A 17,065-nucleotide genomic window follows, 5' to 3' on the forward strand; every position below is an offset into this window, starting at 1 on the left:
GAGAGAGAGAGAGAGAGAGAGAGAGAGAAAGAGAGAGAGAGAGATGGAGAGAGGGAGGGAGAGAGAGAATACAAACCAACATTTTGGCCTTGACTTTGGATATTTAGCTGGGCATTTGTATGTTTCTGTAATTCAGTTCTCCTACCCCCTCAACCCCGTTTTATTGAAATCTTTTCAGGAAGCAAAAGATAAATGATACACAATCAATGTTTCTCTTCTGTTCAGTTGTAGACTCAAGATTTGGATTAAATGGTTTTGTACTTTTATTGGCAAAGTAGGGCAGGTAATAACAGTGAATAAGAAACCTATTCTAAGAAGTACTGGCTCTTTCTCAACACTATACCACGAATGACTCAATCATCTACTCAAGAGCTATTACTTGCAACGATGAAGCAATGTTAATTGGATAATGGCTTGCTGCCAGTTAATATTGGCATGACCTACAACACCCTGGCCGACAGCCATGTATGCCTTTCTATCACACCTTTTTTTTTGTGTGATCTGGATGGGAAGTGGAAACTATTAAAAAAAAAAAAACAACTCTCCCAAGTGGTATTTAACTTCTTATCATGAATTAAAAGTTTAATTAAGTGTCTTGTTAAAAGGCCAGAATTCTGTGATTGAATAAAAACAAAATAACAGTTATGAATACTGATCAAATGAGGACTTCGCAGCCTCGAACTTTGTCTAGAAGACTATTAATAATTTTAATTGACGTGATTAAGAAATTACACAAAAGAAGTATGAGGGGGAAGTAAAATATAAAGGACATTTCCCCCTTACCCAACACATGCACGGAAATGATGACTAAAAACAAACAAATTGATTAATAATCAGAAAATCAGACAAGTAATTTTCTAATATCAGCTCTTTTTTCATATAAATTCATTTTTAAAAGTTAAATGCTGTGCTGTCGCTATTTCATATAACATGAGGTTGAAATAGTACATACACATATATAACACTGTTGGCTTTAAGAAAATGGCTTTGAAATCAGGTCACTGAAAAAATTCCAGATAAATTCAAACTCACTTATTCATGTGTCTTAGGTTCATATATACTCTATCACAACTGCTAAAAGAGGAATGCAATTTTTCAGCATTTTCTTTAAATGGGCCTTAATGGGTCTAGTATTTCAAAATGGAAGGGTTTTCAAACAGCTTACATATTTGAGTTTCAAAATTAACTCCTGCTTGGATTATTTTTTTCACCTGGTATATTATTCTCCCCTTCCCAAGCAGCACCACCCTGAAAGTCAAATTATAATAGCATTTGCTCTCCTTTTACATGGTTTCATTTCACTGTGTACCTATTTAGACTCTGAAGGCCAAGTCGGAGGCTTGGAAGTTACTTTTGCAGATTCTTAATGTATCTGCCCTTCTTAATGTATTAAAAACAGAAGCAGAAGAGATATGTAATAGCCTGTGTTTCCCAAAATCTGTGTTTGGACTATTCAGTAATATCTAGTGATTCTCAGACTCTTAAAGCTGGCAACCCTCAGGGAAATCCCATTCTTCCCATCCAAGTCACTTCAAAGCTGCTAAACTAAGAGGTCTAATTATAAATGCTTGTTTGCAGAAACTACAATTATTACACCCATTACCCTCCCAAATTCTTTTTCCTTTTCTCTCTCAGCTCTTTGCTTTCCTTCATGCAATCTTTCTACTTCCTTGGCCCAACGTTTCTTCCCTCTCTCTTAAACTTCTGCTTCTACCATAAAGTCTTTCTTATCCAGCACACTTCTGAATGCTGAATCCTATCCAGTTTAGGATGACAGAGGAAAGTACCTTCTCCAAGAGAGGATTAGGTTGGAGGAAATGTCCACGTCAGGATAGGGGAGAAAAAGAAGGTAGGTGATAGGTATGTGGGCCCTGATACTGTGTAACCAGCACTCTGCACCAACCCAAGCCCTGCCCTCCCCATTCTAAGGCTGTCTCACAGGTTCTGTGATGGGGCCCCTCAGCTTTGGTGGCATTAAGCATGTTCTTTAGCATCAAATGCTGGGGCAAACTTCAAATAAGAATCTGCTCAGCCTTCCTATCTCCTGGAAATATTATGCCTGAGCTCCTTTTCCTTTAAAGTCTCCTAGATCACTCAGATTATGTGGTTACCTGCCCTTGTTGGGACCCATGTGTTGTAGTAATTAATGTTCTCCTATTGCCCACAATTTAAGTTAGTGACAAATACTTTCTTTTTTTTTTTTTTTTTGCTTTTTGGAGGGGGAAGGCAGGGCAATTGCGGTTAAGTGACTTGCCCGAGGTCACATGGCTAATAAGTGTCTGAGGCAGGATTTGAACTCAGGTCCTCTTGACTCCAGGGCCTGTGCTCTATTCACTGAATCACCTAGCTACCATAATACTTTTCTTTTTTAAAGAATATTTTTTCAATAAACAAAAAATGATTCTCTTCTTCCCATCCCCTGCCACACCATTAAGAAAAAAAAGAGAAAAGAAATGCACATTGTTTTCTAAGTCATAGAGAACAACCAGAAAAACAGTTAGAAAAATTAAAATAATTAAATTGAAATAACAGTAATAAAAATTTAGAAAAATAATATGCACAGTCAAGAATAACAAATTCCTACAATGACCATTTAAAAAAAAAGTGTCATTCTGCACCTTGGATACATTACCTCTCTAGGAACATAATATAAATTATTATGGAATCATGAATGGTCATTGTTTTGATAAGAGTTCTTAAATCTTTCAAAATTGTTTCCGCAGTGTTGATCAAATACCTTTCTTCAGTAAGAATTCTGTTTTTTAGAAGAACATTTTAAAAATTACCTATGTTAGACGTATATTATTTATTTTAGCTACTTCTATTTATTCCTTCCTTATAGTACCTTCAGCTAAAAACTAAAAGCTGTGTAACATCAATTCAATCTTAACTATATTTCCTGAGTCAGTTACTCTTTCTGTTGGGAAAAAAGGGGGTCTTCTCCCAGATGTGAAATGCATAAGCTGCCCCTGGCTACCTGTGATAAACGTTCATGAGATGCTACAAGGGCCCAGCTGTAGCTAACCAACCTGTCCTCCTTTTCTCAGCCCTGGTGTGAATCTTCTACTGTGTAGTTGTCGAGCACCACTTTCCAAGCACTCCAGAGGGAAAGGGGTAGAGGTGTGAAGGGAAATATTAACAACAAACTCTACCAAAAAAAGTACCCATCACAGACTTTTAAGTTTAATATTCATTATTAACTCCTCCCCTCCCCATGCCTTTTTATGGTGCTGATTTCTAAGTTGTAGACAATCCTTAAGCCCAAAGGACCTGTCAGAGCTGGTTCCAGCACATCCCTGGAAGAGGTCAGAGCCTTGGGTGCTTATATCCTTTGATGGATCTGTGATCTCACTAATGTTGATACTCCCTCCAGTGATGCAGCTTGCAACTTATTTTTGCTTAACATGCCACGTGTTTATCATAGATGTGCTCCCATAAATTTCTGGGAGTCAGCAACAGTTGTTTCCCATGCCTGGAATGTTATCCTTCCTCATTTCCAACTGAGAATCCCTGGCTTCTTCTAAGAATTCTTTCCTGATCTCCCCAAGCACCATGCTATCCCCTCCAAGGTTATCTTCCACTGACTCTATATTTACCTTGTCTGCCATTGTTTATAGGTTATCTGCCTCATTACAATGTAAGTTCTTTGAGGGCAGGGAGTGGTATATTGCATCTTAGTGCAGTGGCTGGTATATAGTAATCACTACAATACATGTCCTTCACAAGAAGTTCATCCAACATATGGGGCTTTCCTCTAGATACCCATGGGATGGGGATGTCTACTCATCATTCCTGACACATAATTAGCCTATCTTTTTTTTTTTTTACATTTGTAAAAAATGTAATGACATCCTTTTATGTTGCTTTTCTTCACTAGTCCCATGGCACAGCCTGCTCACTGCTGGCATACTACTCTTATTTTTTTTTTGGTCTTTTTGGAGGAGGAAGGCAGGGCAATTGGGGTTAAGTGTCTTGCCCAAGGTCTGACAGCTAGTAAGTGTTAAATGTCTCAGGCCACATTTGAACTCAGGTCCTCCTTACTCCAGGACCAGTGCTCTACTCACTGTGCCAACTAGCTGCCCCAGCATACTACTTTTAAAAATGTAAACACAGAGCAGAGTTTCTTTATGAGACCAAATATCCTTATTTTTGAAGGAGATTTACATGTAGAGGCTTATATGTCGTATTTCTCTAAGGAATGCCATTAAGCTGCTGCTCTCTGTGACTTAGAAACTGAGAAACATTAGTTTATGATTATACTTTTCCTCCTCTGGTTGACATTCAGAAGAAGACACTCCACTGACCCACAGACAAGGCTAAGCTATTGTTTTATCTAAAATTGTAAAGTGTAGCCAAGGACTACTTTCTACAAGGAGGATTATATACATAGAGGTATATCGGAAGGAGGTATTTTTTCAATGGTTTGTCCACTGAGTCCTTTTTGAAAAAATATAATTTCCTGGAAGAATCTGAACAATTCTCTTACATGTTTTGCTTTGAAACCAGAAAAAGTGATATTTATCATGGTTATCTTGGGGTTTTATTTTTCAAAATAATTTACCTGATTAAGATAAAGGGGTATGAAAATCAAGTAAGAGTGGGGAGAGGCTTGAGGTAGGCAGACTCACCAGCAGGCTCTTAGAACAGTCAGGTGTGAGGTGATGAGGGCCAGTCACAGAGTGGTGACAGCATCAGATGAGAGAAGGGGATATATTGTACAAGAAATTGGGAGAGAAGGGGAAATAGATTTGCCTGGGTTACAGACTAGATATGGGGAACTGAGAGATAGTAAGGAGTCAAGGATGACATTTAGATTGCAAGCCTAAGGGTCTGGGAAGATAACGTTTCTCTATAATAATAGGGAAGGCAGAAGTTGGGGAGGGTTTAGAGCAAAAGATAATAAGCTCAGTTCTAAACATGTTGAGTTTAAGATGTCTACTGGATATCTAGTGTGAGATGTTTGAAAGACAGTTGGTGGGGAGAGGCTGGTGCAGGATAGGTGGATTAGAGAAGCATCAGTAGAGAGATGGTAATTAAATCCATGGGACAGGGAAGATATGAGAGAGAAGAGAAGAGGACTCAGGATAGAACCCTATGGGACACTTATGGTTAGAGGGTGTGATCTGGATGAGTATCAAGAAAATGGGACTCAGAAAAAGTGGATGGACAAGTAGAAGGTGAACAAGGAAAGAGTCAAAACCCAGAGAGAAGAGTATCAAGGAGGAGAGGGTGATCAGCAGTGTCAAAGGCTGCAGAGAGGTCAAGGAAAATGAGGAATGAGAAAAGGACACTGGATTTGGCAACTGAGAGATCACTGGTAGCTTTGGATAGAGCAGTTTTGGTGGAAAGATAAGGTAAGAAGATAGATTGTAGGGAGTTAAAAAGACAGTGCGAGGAGAAAGTGAAGGTATCTATCAAGGCAGCCTTTTCAAGGAGTTTAGCCACAAAGGGTAATAAAGATACAGGGCAATAATTAGGGGATGGAAGAAATCAAGTAAGGTTTTTTTTTGAGGGTGGGAGAGACATTGGCACATTGTAGGCATTAGGAAATGAGCCACTAGACAGAGATTGTGAATTAGTATTGGAGTGGGGATGACAGAAAGGGCAATATGTTGAAGGAGATGGGATGGAATGGGATCATTTGAGCAGGCAGAGTAAAAGTTAGCCTTTGTAAAGAATAAGTCCACTTCATCCTGTGAGACATGGGTGAAGGCGTATATAGTAGCAGAAGACATACGAGCAAGATATAAGATTATATATATATATATATATATACATATATATGTAAAGTGCTTTGTAAATCTCAAAGTGCCATATAAATGCTAGCTAACATGGAATCATTTTTGAAAGTTCTGTGTTTGTATTGAGTTGGAAACTTCTAATAGTTCATGCAAATATTTGCCATTTAATACCATTAATGCCATTTCTACCTTCCTTTTGAGTAGTCTTGTATTGCTATTTATTGGGACTCAGCTTACCAAGGATTCTATTGTCTAATGCCAGGAAAGATCCCAAGAGTTCTGGCCTCAACAGACTTTGGGGTAGTGGGTATCTCTTGCTATTTTTTTGGTTGTTGTTTTTGAAATAGGCAGATTTTGAGTGGCCAAAGGTTTTTTTGTTGCATATACCTACAGTTTTCAGGGAAATAAGCTGATGATCTCCCAGCAATCAGATTTTCTGGGTAGGATATTATAAAAGCAAGAACAGAGGAGGCTGAACAAAAAGACTGGGAGCCCAAGATTGGAATGGGATATGTAAGATTCTACTTTGGAGCCAGTCTGAAACTCCCTGCAAACTTTTGGTCAGTCAAAAGATGGGCAGAGAAGTGAATAATCATGGGTCAGTGCCAGGGGTTCCTGTGAATTGGGCGATTTGACCAGGTACGTGAAATTTTAATCAGGTATGTGATTTTTTTTCCTCCATGAGATTAAATTGTGAAGTTATCATGGAAACAAGCAAGACAATAACATTATTGACTTCAGTGGGATTTTAGCCTGCATGTTGTGGCTACTCAAATATCATTAGAAACAACGAAAAACCCACCTCTGAGAACTGCCCTAAGCTGATGTGATATTCAAAGATAGGGAATATGAGCATACTTAATTTATCTTTATCCCTCAGTAAGAAGAAGTAATTAAAGTTCTGAGCAGAAAGTTTCACCTATGCACTAACTGGAATGCTATAAATGATATAGAAGGTAGAGATCACATGGGGCCCAGTGATCACTTTACACATGTCTAGAAGAGAAAAAAATCAATATGGTCCTGTTGACTTTTTATCTGGAATATAAATAGTCAGAAAATTAAAATAGCAGGACTTTTTGTGGGTAGTGTTATCCTGTCTATGTAAGAAGAGACCAATGACAAGCAAATTATAATAATAGGAATAATAGCTAGCATTTACATAATGCTTTAAGATTTGCAAAGCATCTTACAAATATTATATCTTATTTTATCCTCACAACCCAGGGAGGCAGATGCTATTATTATTTTCATTTTTACAGATGAGAATACTGAAGCAGACAGGCGTTTAATGATTTGACCAGGGTCATCCAGTTAGTGTCTGAAACTGGATTTGAACTCAAGTCCTAGTGAACCATCTCATTTCCTCTAAACAAACTGTTCTAAGGGATTTGATCAAAAAGGAGACTCCTTGGGTATGCCATGCCCTTTCTCATCAAGATCATCATATAGTGACAGTTAATGACCTTGGAACATTATAAGACCTAAAGTGCTTAGAATAATTTTCCTGCTAAATATATTTCACTGTATTCTAATTCTTTGAAAGTTGGCAATATACATGTAGTATGTTTAACAATTCTTATTTAGACTTTTCAATTTATACCATACTTCACTACTATACCTTTCAAGGTCAAACGTTTACAGTAAAATATCATATAATTATAAAGCTGAGATGATGTTTAGAATTGTTCAAAATGAAGCATTTCAGTGGGAGAAATTGGGATAGAATTTTATTTAATGCAGAATATTTTCTGCCAGTCCTGAACTGAAAAATAAAGGCCCCTAAGTCTTATTCCTATTCTTCACCAATTGCCTGAAATGTCCCCTCAAAAATCATAATTTTTACGATTGATTTAGCTGACTCATGCCAAATTGGTACTAGACTTCTCATCTAGCAGATAGAGATGTCTAAGCATTGATGATGAAGTACCCCCAAAGAGCTGACCTAACAAGTTATTAATATAAAAATCTTGGATATTCATAAATTTCCTGCTTTTAAACTCTTTGCCACTACACTGTTAGTCAGTAGTAAAATCATTTGTTTTGGGCATGCAGAGGAATTTGTTTAAGGCAAAGTTCTGACAAAGTTTGAAAGAAAAATTTGAATTGTTTACAGGTGAAGGTGTGAGAAAGCCAATGGGAAGCCATAAGATGCAATGTTTGGCATTGCTATGTTTATCTTCCTTCTCTGGTCCCCATGGGTTTTTTTCAACTTGAACAAAAGGTCTAAAAATGATCCATATTAGGAAAGAAAAATCAGGATGATGGGCAGGGAAGGATTCAAGTAGCTGTACACAAGATAGGAAATTGGGAGAAACACAGTTTAAAGGATCAGTGGACTTCATGGCCTTCCATGGGGCAGCTTAACCTAGGAGGTTCTAAAGCTCAACCAGAACCATTGAATTAAATCTCTAGATCAAAACCTATGAGGCCACCTAAGTGTCCCATTAGCACAGACCTACCAGGTACAGCCACAGAGAGAAATGAAATAAGTTTTTATAAGATATTTTCAATAATGGCAAACAAGGCAAGTTTACTCATTTGAGAGTTTTTGTTATAGCAACTGTTGAAAGGTTGGCTGTTTTTATTACTCCCTCTCTCCCCCCAGTCCCCCAAAGGAAGGTCCTGTGAATACTTTCATTTCTTCACTCTCAAGGGAAATCCGACAATCCTTAAGCCCAATGAAACTGAAAAATCACAGCAACAGTAATTGATTCAAATCCCACAACATCCTTGGACTGGCATACTCATAACCAGAAGGTTAAGTGAACACAGAAAGGGGCTATAAGCCACATAGAAGGTCATGTTCCTTTAAAATAAGGTGATTTGTTCATAACCATACCTCAGAGACATATGTGCCCCACTCCTTCTATGCATGGGATCATAAGTCTGTGAGATGGATACGGTGTGTTACTTGGTAGACAAGCAAGCATGCAAACAAATGAAAGTGGGCACACAAATCAACATTATCAATCAACTGATTGGCCACCATCATCAACTGTAACAAATAAAAATACTGTACCTCCTCAGGCAGGCTGACAACCAAGTCATGTTTCGTCTGCCCTACCAAAGCTTGCCAGAAGTATTCGCTGCATGCTGCCAACACAGCCCGGTGGGCTCGGAACTCTTTCCTTTCCACAATCAAAGTCACATCACAAAGAATATCCTTCTTCCGCTGGTCATTGAGGCACAGGAGGATATTGGTACAATGGACTGTTGACTCATACACATACATGGGGGAGTCAGTCTTCTCATCCACAGACATTCCGTTCACACCCTAAAATAGAAATGAGAGTTATTGTATTTACCAGAGTTTGAGAAAGACACACACACACACACACACACCAGTTGGAGAGAAAATGAGAGAGGCAAAGAAAGATGACATCATGGTTTCTGTGTCCTGCATGAACTAGGCAGCAAATGGTAAAACTGCTGATCAGCACATTAATTCTCTGCTACAACAATAAGCTCAGGAAAACTATCTCAAAAGACATTTTCTATCACAGACCTTTATCCGTCTCCTTTATTAGGTTCCTTATCCACCCACAGTAGCAAATACAGATAGGATTTTTTTTTTTAAACAGAAGATACAGGATTTTAAAAAGGTATCAATTCTCCAACGTTTTGAAGGCTGATTTTTTTTTACAAGATTAAAAAAAAGTCACACCATACACACAGATAGTCCAAAACAAAGAACTAATTAGGATTTCTGCTAACAAAAATGTAGACTATAAGCTCCTTAAGGGCAGAGACCACCTTGTTTTCGTCCCTTTATTTCCAGTGCCTGGTATAAATTGGCTAAATAAGTGTTGGTTGAATTGAACTGAACAGCAACAAAATAACTCTGAAGTACGTGGATTGTTGAATGAATCAATGTCTGTTGGGTGGATGAATGCTCACTTGGCACTCAGATGAATGAATGAATTGTTGAAACATATATCACCAGGGTGATTTCAGAATTTGGCTTAGACACTAGGGATTTAGTTTTTGTAACTATAATAATGATGCCTAATATTAGCAAGGACTAAAAAGGGACCTTGCTAAAACAGAGCTTCTTAACTTGGAAACCAATATTTTAAAATATTTTGATAAGTATAATTAAATATAAAAGGTTTCCTTTGTGATTTTACATATTTTGTTTTGTCCATTTAAAAGCATTATTCTGAGAAGGGGTCCCTAGACTTAACTAGACTGTCCAAGAGGTCCACCATACAAAAAAGGTTAACAACCCCTGTCTAAATGACTCTGACAATCGGATTCTGATTTTACCATTTCATCACATGGCCCCGGCTGCATCTTCTACTAAAGTCTTCCTCTGATGCCTTGCTGTGCCACAAAGGTGTCCTGGCATTTTCTAAGAGTCTGGCAGACCCTACCAAGTTGCTAATAGTGGGACTGGCAACGGATTGTCAATTGAGAACCCCCCCCCGCCCCGGTATATTTGGAGAGGCTTCTTACAAGAAGGTTGGTCATCCAGAGGATGATTTATTTTGGGGCCACAGAAGTGCATGAAATCATCTAATGAAGAGTGGAGAGGTTGTGATCTATGTCAGAAGGAAGATGACACTGCACTGAAAAACGTGTAGCTCTTTGAAGTAAGAAGTACAACTGGATGCCTTAATCTTTGCTTAGTCACAGGTAGTCAGCCATCTGTCACTGATTTACTAACAATCCCCACCATCTTACCAACAGAATAGATCTACATCCATTCTAAGGAAACACAATGATAAAATCAGGATAGTCTCCCCCCCCTCCCCCCCACCCCGCCCAAACAAAGATAGACTAGGTAGTGATGGCACATTTTAAGAGAATGATTCTTTGCCTTACAAAAGGATTTGTTGTTATATTTCCTTTAACAATAAGTTCCCTTAGTAAAAAAATGTAATACAACTTACATATGACTTTTTTTTTTTTAAAGATCTACTGCTAGAGTGAGGCACACCTTAATAATAACATTTTTATTCAGGTCCAACGCCTTTAATCAAAGAAATCCAAACATTTCACAAACACTTACCTTAATGGTCCTCCATCCCATTACCATCCTGCTTGTGTGGATTTGGCTCCACTTTAAATAGGTTTATGGAATATACACCCATAAGCTTATTTGAGAGGTAGTATGGTATAGGGGAAAGAAAGCCAGCCTTGAAGTCAGTCAGAGTGGCTTCAAGTCCACCATTGACACACCCTGGCTCTGAGACCTTGGGCTAATCACTTAATTTCTCAGTACCCTGGACAAACTCTCTAAAACTAAGAAGCAGAGAGACAGTGACCTGCATTGGTAGAAGGTGTTTGCTCAGCAGTTATTCCTTAAACCAATGAGATGTCCAATACATCCCTGCAAGTTCCCCACCCCCTAAACTCCACAACCCCCAAACCCTATTTATCCAAAAGAATCCTAGCAGTCCTGGAGAGAGCAGCAAAGCTGATGTGCCCTTTCCTTTCTGGGATGCATTTTCTCTACAATCAGAACATCCTGGCTGGTATAATTTAGGTGCAATGGCTATAAGCCAGGGCATGAGATTTAGCTTACATGGCATCTCTTTGTGCTGAGGAAACTAGTGCTAAACTGTTCATTACTTAGTCAGAAGATATATGTGCTCCATTTTCACTTCCTCTTTATTTTTCTATTGTATAAGCACTCACGTGAATAGGATTATCTCCAGGGTTCTCTCAACTATCCACTTTGCTCTTAGCTTTAAAAATTACTATTCTTTCTACCATCAAATTCAATTCTCTCAATCAATCAATCCCCAGGTATTCATTGAGTATGTAACATAATATGTGCTCAATAAATATATACTGAATGAGTGAGTATCCCTGGACCTCTCTCTTCCTTCACTATCTATTGGGCAATAGACATCAGTATCTGTACTATGATGAGAAATGCTTGCTATGGAGGAAATAAAATTTTAGGGAACTAATTTGAGATACAGAATAGGTTCAACAGGTCATCTAAGATACCTCTTCTGTGCAGAGGATAGTGTCCTCTGATATATATATATATATATATGTATATATATATACACACACATACATACATACATACATAAGTATACGGGTATATGTATATGCACACATACATACACACCTACACAATACACATATACACACATAAAGCATATCCCCAAAAGTCTTCATGCTATTTTAAGCTAAAATTGCCCAAGGCTTTTGGGGGAGCCCTTGTATTTTCAGGGAGTTTTCATGTTATTTCAGAAGACATCTTCTGGTCTAAAATCATTATCTATCAGGAAGCTTTTCCTAGAAATTTCCTTGTTTGGTAATTTTCTCAATTTTATCCCTTCACTCCATGATCTTTGTTAGTCTCCTTGTGTCAGCTTGCAAGCCTTTATAGTATCTGCAGACTTACTATCTCCCCTATCCCATCTATTTCCTGGCCATTTTATTTGAGTGCAACATCTTTAGTTTCTTAATCTCCCTCCAAAAATCTATAAATTCTTATCTTTCTACAATTATCTAGTTATCTGGATAGTTCTGGCTATGTAGGAATGCCTTCTAATTTGTTGATGTTTCAGTTAGACCAATGGAACCAAACTGAATTCTACTCTTGCCACTTCATACTAAGATCAAAAAAAGGCTTCAGTACCTGACTGTGCTTCCTCTTTCTTTACACACACACACACACACACACACACACACACACACACACACACACCACATGTGCCACCCAATATTAAGTGCCATAGTAACTCCTATAATTTTATAGTAGAATAGAAGATATCCAAAGAACGAACAAAGTAATTTCTAGCTAGTGGGTAACAGGATCCAGAGGAATCTGAAAATGAGTCCTTACTCTAAGCATTCAAAAATGTTACATATATACATAGTGAGAATTAGATTGGAAAGAAGCTTTCCAAAGGTTTTTACTCTGGTTCTCCCTCTTTTGCCCAGAAAGAATGAGTAATGTGTGTGTACCTTTGTCTCTATTCCCTCCTCTCCCAGTTTTCTTCATTTAAGTTCAGAACTGCAACTAGAAATATTTTACCTGAGGCTAGCTGTACAAAACATTCCCTCAGATCTAATTTCAGAGAGAAATTTTTCTGTAGAGAAGTAGAGGTCCAAAGACATTCTCTGAGCAGAGATGCCAGGAAAACTGAAGGTGAGGGTAGGGTGAAACAAAGCTGGGCCAAGCAGGGTCAACCTAGGGAAGAGCTCAACTGAAGAAGGTGCCATTTGGCATTTAAAAGTGACTACTCTTGCTAATCTAGTGGGTGCAGAATTTGGTTGTTTCTATTCTGTTCAAGTATGGCAAATACTGTCAAGAGACCTCTAGATTGTCGTGTCTTGGGAAAAAAGGCCCAGATTCCCCAACTTAGATGACTGCACAGATGACAGGGACCTTAAAGGTATCATTGCTATTATTTTATTAGAAGGATAATGACCTCTCAACCTCTTCAAAAAAACCTAAGTGAAAACAATACAACTACTATGCACATTGTCTTCTAACTCCTCAGTCCGTTTATAGATGGATATAGAGTGACTCAGAAATTAAAATGTTTAGTGGTATTCTAGAGGCACAAGTGTGAAAATGAAGGCCTGTAGAAAAATTTCAGTGGAAAATCCAAAAGACCTCTGATTCATGAATGAGTTTAGAAGGTTAACTCTTTCAGACAAACCATTGTGTCTAGAATGTTCCAGATGAAATGAAATGAATAATAAGATCCCTCAGAGGTAATGAAGAAAAACAAAACACAAACTATTTCATGTGAAACTCCAACCACATTTTTCCTTTTTAACTGTATGTTTAAGTAAATACTTCTTTGACTCGAACATTGAATTTGCACTGATGATAAGAATTTTAGAAAAGAGTTGTCAAGTTTATAGAATTTTAGAATATAAGAATCACTTCAAAATACTCAGTTACCTTTTGGATGAGGAAGAAATATAACTATATGGAACTTGGTTATTAACATTGAAACATAAGCCAGAGGCAGCTAGGTGGTTCACTCTATGAAGAGTTGGACCTAGAGTCAACAAGACCTGAGTTCAAATCCTTCCTCACACACTTATTAGCCATGTGACTTGGTCAAGTCACTTAACCCCTATTTGCCTCAGTTTCCTCAACTGTAAAATGGGGATATTAATAGTATTTCTCTCCTGGGACAGTTATGAGGATTAAATGAAATAATATTTATAAAGCACTTAACACAGTGCCTAACATATGTTGTTATTCTTCAGTCATTCAGTCGTGTCTGACTCTTTGTGACCCCATGGATCATGCTGTCCTTGGGGTTTTCTCGGCAACAATACTGGAATGCTTTGCCATTTCCTTCTCCAGTGAATTAAGGCAAACAGAGGTTAAGTGACTTTTCTAGACAGCTAGTAAGTGCCTGAGACTGGATTTGAACTCAGGTCTTTCTGACTCCAGACCCAGAGCTCTATCCACCTAGTTGCTTCACATATAATAGGCACCTAGTCCATCCATCCATCCTTCCTTCTCTTCTTTATAGAAGTGGAGTGATCCATTTTTTTAAAAGTGCTTTTTTATAAGCCTAACACTGACATTAATACAAACTAAACCAATTTTAGTACCTTAAAGCAGGATTTCTTAACCTTTTTTGGATGTCTTCAGCAATCTGGTGAAGCCTATAACTCTCAGGACTGTGGTGCCTATTAGTGGTTCTAATCCTTTCAGTGACTACAGTAAGAACTTGACATGAAGTACTGTAAACATTCTTTGTGTGTGTGCTTATAGAGTCATGAAAGTAGAAACTTAAGGATGATGCCTAGAAGTAATTATAACATTAGAGCCTTAACAATTCTGAATGGTTCTGGAAACTTAATGGAAGATTTCACTTTATAGATAGGTCCTGATTAGTATAAATAATGAATCCTCCTGAAGTAGTCACATGCATTCACATTACTACCATTCAAAATTGTGATTATGTAAAATATGGTAATTCTAGCCTAATGGGAATATGTGGCACAAATTCAAATAATGCAGCTACTTTGGAGGTTTCATTATTTGCATTAATCAGGACCTACTAGCACTAACCATTGAAGGAGAAAGTCCAACTTAATGAGAGATAACACAGCCTGGAACAATGGATATAATGCAAAGCAGAAGACATTCAGAAAGGGCTAGGGACAATCACAGTTGTTCGGAGATGGTGTCTCCCTCTCTTAAAATATATGATAAAAGTCATACAAATTATGATAGTACATAGTGATATATGTGTATATACATACACACACGTTTCTATATCTAAGTTTTAAGAAGATGTTCCCATCTATAAAAATGAATGGGTTGGACGAGATGATTTTTAAGGAACCTTTCAGCTCTCCATCCTTTGGTCACTTTAAATCATAAAACCTACATATTCTTCTAATTGGATCAATACACAAGAAAGAAGTAACAGTAATATTATATTACCAATCCATTAGTCTTTCACATGTTTTGATGAGACTCTAGAAATAATAGATAAGGGCAGTGAAGAATCATTATAACTCCTCATAGTATAGATGCTTTAAGATTTATACATTTATTTTGTAACAACCCCATGGGATAAGACATACAACATTTTAAAGATAACTGGGGTGGTTTGCCATTTCCTTCTCTAGCTCATTTTACAGATGAGTTAACTGAGACAAACAGGTTAAGTGACTTGCCCAGAGTCACACAACTAGTAAATATCTGAGCATAGATTTGAACTCAAGAAGATGAATCTTCCTGACTCCAAGCCTGGAACTATCCTCTGTGCCACCTAAATTACCTATTTACCCCTCTTTTAAAGGAAGGGTAAAAGCCCTAAAAGAAGTAATTTAAGAACTGGGAAACTGAAAGCTAAGGGTTAATACTGAAAATATATAAGCTTGGTTTTACTTAGAACAATCTCCAATTTGCCTGAATTCCATCAGATACCCTTTTCCATGGGGAAATCATTAGAAATAAATGACATGCAAAGTGCGCCATAAAGTATCTGAGTCAAACTAAGGAGAGGATGACTCAACGGATCGTTTTACATTTTAATAGGACTCACTCTGCATTTGTACTTAGCACACAGTTATAGATTTGACCCTCCCCAAAACAGTTCTCCCCAAAGGAGGAGGAGGAGGAGGGGAAAGAGGGGGAAGAGGAGAAGGAGCAGAGGGTTTCTAGAACCTGACAGGAATTATTCTTAGGAAATAAACCAAGGTCAAACCCCACAAATCTGCTCACAAAAGCCAAACAGCAGTCAAATTCAGCAAGAACCAGCAAGGAAAAAAAGCTGTGTTTTGTAATGCTGGACTGCTTAATTCCAATATTAACACCAAACTCAAAGGCAGCAGTCTTAAAAAAAACTATGCTATGGTAATTAGTTGGTTATGTTTTTCTAAGAAAAACAAAACAACAAAAACAACTTCCTAGGGTTGTGGTTTTCTTTTCTTTCATTTGTTTGTTTTCTAATCTGGGAGGGCTTTACCCTGTGGAAATTCTGTGAAGCATGACAAGCCAGGACAGTGACAATGTTGGGCTCTAGGTTTTGAGTAGAGAAGCCAAGCAACAGTGACAACAGTTCTATTCTCTGGAAGACACTTTCTTGGCTGAGCTACTGCTAATGAGATGCTAACGTGACTTCTCCTCCCTGCCCCCTTCTTTCCTCCCATTGAAACTGAAGATGAGAATGTATTTAACTGGGTCTACAAGGTTGGTTACAGACAGACCTTAGATCCACATTCTCCAACTGGTACAGAGAGAGAGAGAGAGTTTGCATCCCAGTAGTTGCTGATCTTTAGATATATTAAAAAATAAAACCATTTTTCACACTGAGGTCATTTCCTGACCTACTCCCCCAGCTCCCCAGAAACCTTTCCTTGTAACAAAAAGCAGTTTTGTCAGCAAAACTAACCAACCAACCAACAGGTTAGTCTAGCAGCATATGTAACATTCCATACCCATAGTTCACTACCTTTCTCCTGAAAGGAGTGATCAAGATTGTATGATTGGTTAGTACAATTATTCTGGATGTGACAGCCTTTTAAATGTGATTTCCATTTATATTGCTGCTGTGATTGTTGATACTGTTCTGCTCAAAAAGGAAATTTTTGACCATAATGCAAATGAGTTTAGAGAGTTATTAGAAAAAAAAATAGTTCAAAGGCTCTCTGCTTTCTTCATTCTGTTACCAGTTCAGACAAAAATTCCTCAGGTCCATTTTGAATGGAATGTTCTGATTCTACCTGTGTAAGCTCCTTAGGTCAGGAGCCACAATAGGGATGTTAGGTACATGGGAGTGAGAAGTTTGGAGGAAGGGCAGAAATGTGGCCCGGCCAAAATACCATTAAGATATATCCTCAGAAAGATGAAGTTCCTTCAACCACCGGAG

At 37.9% G+C, this 17,065-nt stretch overlaps 1 protein-coding gene and 1 long non-coding RNA gene across 7 annotated transcripts in view; one reads left to right on the forward strand and one right to left on the reverse strand.

Moving 5' to 3' along the window:
* The window catches only part of BACH2 (BTB domain and CNC homolog 2), a 429,780-nt gene that overhangs the window by 92,433 nt on the left and 320,282 nt on the right, over window positions 1-17,065 (reverse strand). For all 5 annotated transcript variants that reach the window (XM_069065158.1, XM_069065154.1, XM_069065157.1 and 2 more), the window contains one exon: window positions 8,764-9,018. In XM_069065158.1, the coding sequence (XP_068921259.1) occupies window positions 8,764-9,006 (243 nt within the window). In that variant the 5' untranslated portion in view covers window positions 9,007-9,018. The remainder of the gene's footprint in view (window positions 1-8,763; window positions 9,019-17,065) is intronic.
* LOC138143862 (uncharacterized) overlaps window positions 1-17,065 on the forward strand; it is an 83,878-nt gene that overhangs the window by 6,065 nt on the left and 60,748 nt on the right. The window lies entirely within an intron of this gene.

This window comes from Petaurus breviceps, unplaced genomic scaffold (genome assembly GCF_028583685.1).
Source record: "Petaurus breviceps papuanus isolate PSGF00001 unplaced genomic scaffold, PetGlider_PUasm1.0 90667, whole genome shotgun sequence".
In the NCBI taxonomy this organism is placed as follows: Eukaryota; Metazoa; Chordata; class Mammalia; order Diprotodontia; family Petauridae; genus Petaurus; species Petaurus breviceps.